Here is a 9,999-nt window from a genome sequence, read left to right on the forward strand (position 1 = left end):
TACTACTAATTGCAGTGAGTATGCGTGTTAGCGAGGGCAAGGAACAATTTTAAACGGAGAAAATAGTTATACTACATTTGGAAGATTCCGAGAAAACATAGCATGCAGCCTACAAGTCTGACTTGCCTAATTGGCTAACAGTAAGGTGAAGCACGGGGCGGGCTTGACTAGTCGATCGGAGTAACGGACCTCCACGGCAAGAGGGACGACCGTTGACGACCCTGAGTTTATTCAGGCCATCTAGAAGATCAGTGGAAGCAGAGTATAAAGCAAAGCCAGGAGATCCATCGTTTTAACATGCACAACCATATCTAACGTTTGCACATGCAACAACAATCCCAGCTGACATCAATCCCAGCTGCTTCTCTTGAACACCTAGCTCGCTAGCACTAGAGGAAAGGTAGACATGGCAAGCGTCGGGTTAGGGGGCTTGCCGGGGGCACTGTCCGGCAGCCGCCGCAGCAACACGAGCTGGAGCTCATCCATCGCACGCTCGCTCCGGCAGCCGGACACGGATGACCCCTTCCAGCGCGCCGCATCCCGGCATGACCAGGACGACGAGGAGAACCTCCGCTGGGCGGCCCTCGAGAAGCTTCCCACCTATGACCGCATGCGCCGGGCTGTCCTCCGTGACGACCACGACCATGAGCTCCACACCCACAATGAGGAAGGCACGGGCCTGGTGGACATCCAGCACCTCGCCAGCGGGGAAGCTGGCCGCGCCCTGCTGGAGCGCGTCTTTCAGGATGACAGCGAGCAGTTCCTCAGGACGCTCAGGGAGCGGGTGGATGCGGTTGGCATCGAGCTCCCAGCCATCGAGGTCAGGTACCAGGATCTCTCCATTGAGGTCGATGCTGTCGTTGCCAGCCGGGCGCTGCCCACACTGTTGAACAGTGTCACCAACTTCCTACAGGTATATATCTGCTCCTCTTCATCTTTTGTTTTCCTCTTTAATCTTCTTCTTTCCGCATCCCATCATTTGAGATAGCCAGCTAAAACCAAATTGCTAGCATGTAAGACTTCCTGGATTTCAATTCCTGATAACAGAGCAAATTCAGCAATTAGTGGCCAACACATGCATGGATCCATGTTATGTTCAGTCCAACTATTATTTAATGACGAATAACTGTGATTTGAACTCGAATAACAAACGACTTTGTTGACGAATACTAAAAAGTATCATAAAAAGTGACTTTAGATTTGCACCATATATGTTTCCAGACCACTGTACAACGGCGCTACCTAGCTGGGTCCGCTTATTATATTTTTTTTGTTTACCCGCAAATAAAAAGAAGCCACTGCCCCCTATTGGACTTGCTCACTTCATCCCTCCCACAGCTTCTTACTCCTCCCCTCTTCTCTCTCCACCCTACAAACAAGCTACAGCTAGTCTTACCTTCCGGTGAAACCAACACACACCAGACCATGGATAACGTCCTTTGCACCTGCGGTCGCAGATTCGCGGTGCCAGTCGGTGGAGGAATAATTAAGCTGCGAACAACTAAATTTTTGCCGGGGGTCCTCCGCACATGGTAGTTACCAAGGACAGGAGCAGGAGAGCAAACCAGAAATAGGCACATGTTCAGCAGGTTGAAAACTAATTATGACATCAATCCATCTGTCGCCTAGAGAGGAACCTGCGTGTAGATCCCCACATCTGAAGACTCCAGCTGATGGCAGCAACCTGGAGCTGCTAGATAAAATGTCTCTAAGAACCCAGGTCAAACCATTTTTCTTGCTTCACCAGGGAGTTGATTCAACCAAAGGAAACCTAGAGTCACTTCTCACTTCCAAAATCAACTAGTACTACCGTGCTGCCTTGCTTGTTTCTAACATTGGTATCCATTACTTCTAATTATGTCATCATCATGGATTAATTGAATGCCATATGATTCACTTACACAACACCATCACCACTACAGGGCCTTATTGGACGACTTGGCTCCTCCAACAAGAGAACCGTTCACATACTCCAACACGTCAACGGCATCCTCAAACCATCAAGGTAACAAAAAAGAAATAGTCACCTTCTTCCCTCCGCTGCTAATACTATTGTAGATTTATTATTACTAGTAGTACTATTATTGTTATGCCGCCAATATCAGAAACCGTATAACGAGCCTATTATCTCACCATCATGTCTCTAATGCATCATGGGGTGATATCAATTTGCTATAGGAGCACTTAGATAGGCCAGTGATTTACCCAAAATCAGTATTAATTACGAATCAACTTTACCTTCTTGCATGAAACTTGACCGTTTGCTGTCCTCATGTATATTAATCTGACACGTGTGTTGTTTTAGGATGACTCTTCTTCTTGGACCCCCTTCTTCCGGAAAGAGCACACTTATGCGAGCCCTTACCGGCAAGCTTGACAAAAGCCTCAAGGTTTAACTCATCTTCTTAATTATTTTGCCTATGCTTCACGGCTACACACACAGGAATAAAACTAATCATTATCTTGTTGATACTGTAACACACCAGGTATCTGGCAGCATAACATATTGTGGTCATACATTTTCGGAGTTCTATCCTGAGAGGACAAGTGCATATATTAGTCAATACGATCTCCACAATGCAGAGATGACTGTAAGAGAGACATTGGATTTCTCGAGACGATGCTTAGGCATCGGTTCCAGATATGACATGCTTGCGGAGCTCGCCGTGAGGGAACGCAATGCTGGCATAAAGCCAGATCCCGAGATCGACGCTTTCATGAAAGCTACTGCAGTGCAAGGACAGGAGAGTAACATTATTACAGATCTTACTCTGAAGGTGTGGCTCTAACTATTATGTTCATTAAGGAACTCTCTAAGAAAATTCTTCTCATTCATTCTAAGAGAAATCTCGTTCGCAGGTGCTTGGGCTTGACGTTTGTGCTGATACCATGGTCGGTGATGACATGATTAGAGGAATTTCCGGTGGGCAAAAGAAGCGTGTCACAACAGGTATGCATGGACACAACAAGTAAATATTAAAATGCCTAATCACTATTGATTGTGGAAAAGGACTTTCTGTTTTAATTTATGTTATGCTTAGCTGATTTGTGCTTCCATTGATGGCAGGGGAAATGTTAACAGGACCCGCAAGGGCTTTGTTCATGGATGAAATTTCCACTGGTTTGGATAGCTCTAGCACATTTCAGATTGTAAAGTATATAAGGCAATTGGTTCATGTGATGAATGACACTGTGATGATCTCGCTCCTACAACCACCGCCTGAGACCTACAACTTGTTTGATGACATAATTCTTCTATCAGAGGGATACATAGTATACCATGGGCCACGCGAGAACATCTTGGAATTCTTTGAATCTTTTGGATTCCGATGTCCTGAGAGGAAAGGAGTTGCTGATTTCCTTCAAGAGGTCACTTCCAAGAAAGACCAGCAACAATACTGGTGCCTTGCCGAGGAGCAGTATCGTTATGTGTCAGTCCCAGAGTTTGCTGAAAGTTTCAAGTCATTCCATGTAGGCCAACAAATGCTCAAGGAGATGCAAATTCCTTTTGAAAAATCCAAAACCCATCAAGCTGCGTTGACCATCGAAAAGTATGGGCAACCTAGCTTGGAGTCACTCAAGGCAGTGATGTCGAGAGAGATGCTACTGATGAAACGTAACTCCTTCATCTACATATTCAAGGTCACCCAATTGGTCATCCTCGGGCTCATGGCTATGACTGTGTTCTTAAGAACAAAGATGCCCCATAGACAAATCTCAGACGGTGTCAAATTCTCCGGAGCTCTGTCCTTCAGTTTAATCTCTATCTTGTTCAACGGGTTTGCTGAGATACAACTAACTATAAAGACACTTCCAACGTTATACAAACAAAGGGATCTATTGTTCTTCCCCCCTTGGAGCTATGGACTGGCAAACATCATTTTAAAACTTCCTGTTTCGCTTGTGGAGGCCGGGGTATATGTCATCCTCACGTACTATGTGATGGGCTTTGCACCTGCTGCAGGAAGGTATCCCACCGTATATATTATGTGTGTTCTCTTCAACATTTGAATTTTAAGTTTTTAAATTTAACTACATTGTTCATCTTTCTTCTCATTTTAGGTTCTTTCGTCAGCTTTTAGCTTTCTTCGCTACTCACCAAATGGCAATGGCATTGTTCCGATTGTTGGGAGCTGTTTTGAAATCAATGGTTGTGGCCAACACTTTTGGGATGTTTGTGCTCCTTATTGTTTTCATATTTGGAGGATTTCTCATCCCTAGAGGTACGCATGTTGTCATGACAAAATCATTTATTCAACCCTAGATACGCATGATTAACATCTATATGCACCTCATTTGTATTGATAGAAGTAACCTTCTATGTCCCTTATTTTGATGTGCATAGGTGATATTAGACCATATTGGATCTGGGCTTATTGGTCATCTCCTATGATGTACAGTCAGAATGCGATATCAGTCAATGAGTTCCTTTCCAGTAGGTGGGCCATTGTAAGTTTTCTCAGAACACTGTGCTGTGTATATTGTTTTTATGAACTCCAAAGGGAAGCATTATATCCAAGTATTATAAAGGTGACAACATCTCAGCTGATGTGATTCTTTTTTCTTTACTACAGCCAAACAACGACACTTCTATTGATGCACCAACAATAGGCAAGGCTATTCTTAAATCAGGTGGCTTGTTTACTGAAGATTGGGGATTTTGGCTCTGTGTAGGAGCCCTTGTAGGCTTCACTATTTTGTTCAATATCTTCTATCTTTTGGCCCTTACATACTTGAGCCGTGAGTACCATTATTTTTCTATTGGCCGAGATTATTGTTTGATGCCTTGAAAAGCAAGGTGCTTACACGATCATATGTTCTTCTCTTCCAGCCAGCGGTAGCTCAAAAACACTAGTTCCAGACGAAGAGAATGAGAATGAGACAAAAAAAGAGCAAATATTAGAAGCAAATGGAACATCTACTACGACATCTGCAATGCCTATCGGTGTGTTCATCTTTAAGTTTCCTTGTTAGAATATAGCAGCGCCTATTATATAACTATAAGCTCATACAATATTTATCAATTCAATTGACACCTTAATAGTAATACTAACTAATCACTCTTTTCATTTGCATTTTCTGCGGGTACTAATGAAGACACAAATAGGGCAACCCAGTCACGAGTTGTCTTGCCTTTCCAGCCTCTTTCTCTTTGTTTCAACCATGTAAACTATTATGTGGACATGCCTTCAGTAAGCATACCTACCTTCTTCCTATCACATATTTTATTATGACATAACCGTGTGGCTTGTATAGTAGGATTAGGCACATATGTGGATAAAAATAGGTCTAACATTAAAATGTGACACCTTGTGTTTCAGGAAATGAGGGAGCAAGGATTCGGAGAAAATCGTCTCCAGTTGCTCTCTGATATCAGTGGTACTTTCAGGCCAGGATCTTTAACAGCATTAGTTGGTGTGAGTGGAGCTGGGAAAACCACTCTAATGGACGTGCTGGCGGGAAGGAAAACTAGTGGATCTATTGAAGGAAGTATCACCCTCTCTGGTTACCCTAAAAAACAAGAAACTTTTGCCCGCATTAGTGGGTACTGTGAACAGACTGATATCCATTCCCCAAATGTTACTGTATATGAATCCATTCTCTACTCAGCTTGGCTACGTCTTTCATCAGACGTTGATGAGAAGACAAGAAAGGTATATATTCAAAATATGTTGCAGACTAAAAAATGCAACGTTCTACATATTTGAAACTTCAAATTAATTCTATTGTGGGTGTTCTAAAAAATAATCTTCAACCACACAGATGTTTGTGGAGGAAGTCATGACCCTTGTAGAGTTTGATGAGTTACGAAATGCTATGGTCGGTCTCCCTGGGGTTGATGGCTTATCAACTGAACAAAGAAAGAGACTGACAATTGCCGTGGAGCTGGTAGCAAATCCTTCAATAATATTCATGGATGAGCCAACTTCCGGTCTTGATGCTAGAGCCGCAGCAATTGTCATGCGAGCAGTGAGAAATACAGTCAACACTGGGCGTACTGTGGTTTGCACAATCCATCAACCTAGCATCGATATATTTGAGTCTTTTGATGAGGTACTATCTCTATGTATCTTTCTGTTTATCTATCTCTATATTATGATGTGATAACTACTTTCGCTGAAGAAACATGAGTAACTGACAACTTTGTTCCTTTTGTAGCTTCTACTTTTGAAAAGAGGAGGACATGTTATTTATGCTGGTGAACTTGGTCCTAGCTCTCATAAACTAGTTGAATATTTTGAGGTGAGCTCCTTTGATAACATGTTCGGGTTAGGAGTAGCCAAGGTTTTGCTAATTTTTAATTGGGAAAATAACTTGATTACAAATATGATCCTGTGGGATAAAAAAACACTAAACAAAAAACGGGACCTAGAACTTCTTAGAGGTGCAAAAAAAAGTAAAATAAAAAATAACCCAGGAGTCTATGATTGCATTGCAGGCAATTCCAGGTGTTCCAAAAATCACAGAAGGATATAATCCAGCAACATGGATGCTGGAAGTTAGCTCCCCTTTAGCCGAGGCTCGCTTGGACATGAATTTTGCTGAAATATATGCTAATTCATCTCTTTATAGGTATGTAACTCAGTCGTTGAATGTAACATTTTACCATTTTAACTAGTGGTTGTCATTTGCATTAAAAAATACACTCTCGAAACGATGCGCAAAAAATGCAGTTTTTTTCATTGATACTATCCGCACTGAGTTCACATTTGTTAATATGACCAGGGTAAACCAAGAACTTATCAAGGAATTGAGCATTCCCCCACCAGGTTCTCAGGATCTTTCTTTTCCTACAAAGTATTCTCAGAATTTCTACAACCAGTGTATTGCAAACTTCTGGAAGCAATACAAATCTTACTGGAAGAATCCACCCCACAATTCCATGCGCTTTCTTATGACGTTGCTCAATGCTCTTGTATTTGGCACGGTGTTTTGGCAGAAAGGAACAAAATTGTATGATCCCATTCCTTGCTATTGTTGAGACTTGGGACTGCCGCTGTTGAAAGATGGCACATTAGATCTTATGAATGCACTAATACTTTTTGTGTGTTTTTTTTGGCAGAGAATCACAACAAGATTTTAAGAATCTACTTGGAGCCACTTATGCCGCTGTCTTCTTCCTTGGTGCTTCTAATTCCATGACAGTTCAACCTGTTGTGTCAATCGAGCGAACCGTTTTCTACCGTGAAAAGGCAGCAGGGATGTACTCTCCACTAGCCTATGCATTTGCCCAGGTAATATATTGATCGCCTTAACCTAATAATCATTTTGGTTGAAATAGGAGTATTTGGATGCATTGGGTTTGTTTTTTGTGAAAGGAATGATCCCTCCTATTCAAAATATAATGAGCATAAATTTCCAAATATTTATGATTCGCAATAAGTCAGGTAAATAACTAGGAATCAATTATGAATAGATATATGCGGTATATTGGACACTACAAAATGAATGAATTAACATTATTATAGTTTCTAAAGTGGAATGAGTTCGAGAAACTAAAGGTAGTGAAAGGTTGAAGTTTGTTTGTGTGGTTTGAATTGAGATATTTGTTGAATATTTTGGATATGAGCAAATCTAAACCCATCCATTCTCACTGTGCAAATATTTACTTGTGCAGACAAGTGTGGAGATCATCTATAACACCCTGCAGGGGATTTTGTACACAGTCCTCCTCTATTCGATGATTGGATATGATTGGAAAGCAGACAAGTTCTTCTACTTCTTGTTCTTCATTATTGCAAGCTTCAACTACTTCACATTGTTCGGCATGATGTTGGTGGCATTGACCCCATCTTCAATGCTCGCGAACATAATCGGAGCATTTGTAATGCCTCTTTGGAACTTATTTGCTGGGTTCCTCATTATCAGGACGGTGAGCAACCTTAGATTAACCTTGTTGCATTTTATGAACCAAATTTATGGATGAATAACCAAAGTGATGGATGTTTGGATGGCTGTTGTTGTTGCAGGCAATACCAATTTGGTGGAGGTGGTACTACTGGGCTAACCCAGTGTCCTGGACAATCTATGGTGTTGTTGCATCACAGTTTGGCGAGAACAATGCTAGGCTTTCAGTCCCTGGTGGGAACCCCGTGGTATTGAAGCAATATTTGGAAGATACTATGGGAATGCGGCATGATTTCCTTGGCTATGTTGTGCTAGCTCACTTTGCCTACATCATTCTCTTCTTCTTCGTCTTTGGCTACTCCATCAAAGTCCTAAACTTCCAAAAACGTTAGGCAGTGAGCATTTTTTTTATTGTTGCTATGCAGAAATCTAGTGTGCGTTGTGCTTCTTTGTGTGTGTGTGTGTAGGTCTTGGGATGCGTGTGTGCATGCTTGATATTCAGAGAGATTCTATAATCTCTGCTGGAATTCAATAGTGGTACACTTGTATTACTACTACTGTTATATGGGAAGTACAGTGTCTATTTTGTCTCTCAAAGGGTAACAGATGCAACCAGAATACTGATAACTAATTCAATCAACAGAGAAGAATTCTACGCTGCCAGATTATAGCTGTCGCTATCTGACGAAATCGATCCCCTATAGGCAGCTCAGGAGCACCAATTAACACGCAAATGGGACAGCCGATTTGCTTTGCTCCATGCATGCAAAGCTAACCCTCACCTTTGTTAAGCTCTAAAAAAAAAGCACGCATAACTAACTGATCACTTCCTAATCGAGCACGCCAGGCTCTAAAAGAAAGCTCGATACCAATAGGTAAGCTATTAATTAGACATAGCACAAACAGATCGAGCGCCGCCTCACCTTCGTTAAGCTTGACGGCCTTCCCGGAATGCCGCCGCAGTATTGCCTCACCGGAGCTCCACCGCCGCCTGCCCTCGAGTTGGCGGCCGCGGCCCGCCGTTCCTGCTGCTGCTGGTCGTACTGCTGCAGCGGCGCGGAGGTGGTGCCCCCCGTGGGCGAGCGCGGTGACGTGAGGGAGAGCGTCTCGGCGTTCTGCATCTCGACACGCAGCTCCCGAATGCACCAACCTGCAGAGGAAATTACACCCCGCCACAAAACCTAATAAAATCAGCATCGCCTCGCACCGGAATGGGGAACGAATTCAAGCGGGAGAGACGGGGTAGCGAGCAAGAACCGGCGGAAGCCGTCCGTACCTAGGGTTTCCTCCGCGGATCGAGCGCCCCCAAAGCCCCGTCCACGAGATTTGCTTGCATGCGCCGCGGCTGCGAGACGGGGTAGCGAGCAAGTAACGACTATCTTTTTCCCCTCTCCCTCTCACTTTTGGTTTTTCTCATCGGAGAAGAGAGGAGGCGACAGAGCACCTCCACTACCCGCCCTATATCTGCGACCGATATATCTTAGCTCATCTTTAACCGCATCTCCAACCGCGCCACCCAAACGGATGCGCTGGGCCGTCCGGTTTGGGCCGTTTGGGTGGCTGAGCGGACACGCGGACGCGTCCGCGTGTCCGTTTGGGTCGCGCGCTGCGCCCAACGTGCGGACGCATCGCAAAAAACGTAGAAACAGGAAAACAAAAGAAAATACGAATTTAAACGAAATTATATTGAACATATGCCCTATTTTGGGCAAATTTGTACATAGCCCTATTTTGGACAAATAAAACTAACAAAAGAAGCCCCTATATGGGCTTTTAAATTTAAACTACTATTTAAAAACATTCTATTAGGGTTTGGTCGCCGGCGCGGTGGCCGCCGGTGCGCCGCCTAGCCCCTGTGGGCGTCGTCGGCGACGTCGTCGACGTCCCCGGCGGCGAGGCGCTCATAGTGGCTCGACCGCGCCGGGGACTCCGGCCACGGAGACCACAGGGCCTCCTCCCACGGCGAGTGGGGTCCGAGCCACCCGCGGCTGCGGCGGCGCACGGAGCGGCGCCTCCTCCCCGAGGCGGCTCGCGCCTCTCCCGCTGTGCGCGGCGCGCTCCTCTGGCGCGCCGCCGCTGGTCGGCGCGGCGCTCGTCCTCCCGGCGGCGGCGCCGCTCGTCGGCGCGGCGCCTGGCCTCCTCCCGCCGCGC

The 9,999-nt window shown here is 44.6% G+C and overlaps 1 protein-coding gene and 1 long non-coding RNA gene across 3 annotated transcripts; one reads left to right on the top strand and one right to left on the bottom strand.

The window, feature by feature from the left end:
• Positions 1 to 211: 211 nt before the first annotated feature.
• LOC127297628 (uncharacterized) lies at positions 212 to 9,301 on the bottom strand. Its single transcript, XR_007849307.2, has 3 exons — positions 9,125 to 9,301; positions 8,772 to 8,998; positions 212 to 1,037 (listed from the first exon to the last, which is right to left on the bottom strand). It is a non-coding gene; the product is annotated as an uncharacterized lncRNA (long non-coding RNA).
• LOC127297627 (ABC transporter G family member 48) lies at positions 407 to 8,438 on the top strand. 2 transcript variants are annotated; one of them, XM_051327938.1, is made up of 19 exons: positions 407 to 913; positions 1,923 to 2,005; positions 2,306 to 2,390; positions 2,487 to 2,777; positions 2,860 to 2,950; positions 3,068 to 3,968; positions 4,063 to 4,223; positions 4,346 to 4,449; positions 4,575 to 4,740; positions 4,832 to 4,945; positions 5,098 to 5,192; positions 5,322 to 5,654; positions 5,764 to 6,054; positions 6,160 to 6,243; positions 6,440 to 6,573; positions 6,727 to 6,954; positions 7,064 to 7,235; positions 7,619 to 7,873; positions 7,971 to 8,438. In XM_051327938.1, exons 1-19 carry the CDS (start codon positions 407 to 409, stop codon positions 8,238 to 8,240), a joined length of 4,365 nt encoding a protein of 1,454 aa, XP_051183898.1. In that variant the 3' UTR covers positions 8,241 to 8,438. The 2 variants fall into 2 exon arrangements, with proteins under 2 accessions (XP_051183898.1, XP_071675660.1); XM_071819559.1 differs by having other exon boundaries at positions 4,832 to 4,943; positions 5,084 to 5,192.
• Positions 9,302 to 9,999: the final 698 nt, after the last annotated feature.

The sequence above is a fragment of the Lolium perenne genome, chromosome 4 (assembly GCF_019359855.2).
Source record: "Lolium perenne isolate Kyuss_39 chromosome 4, Kyuss_2.0, whole genome shotgun sequence".
Taxonomy (NCBI): domain Eukaryota; kingdom Viridiplantae; phylum Streptophyta; class Magnoliopsida; order Poales; family Poaceae; genus Lolium; species Lolium perenne.

Coding starts and splice junctions, on each gene's coding strand:
- LOC127297627 (XM_071819559.1), top strand. CDS start 407: ATGGCAAGCGTCGGGTTAGGGGGCTTGCCGGGGGCACTGTCCGGCAGC. Junction 3,969..4,062: donor TTTGCACCTGCTGCAGGAAG/GTATCCCACCGT, acceptor TTCTCATTTTAG/GTTCTTTCGTCAGCTTTTAG. Junction 7,874..7,970: donor GGTTCCTCATTATCAGGACG/GTGAGCAACCTT, acceptor TTGTTGTTGCAG/GCAATACCAATTTGGTGGAG.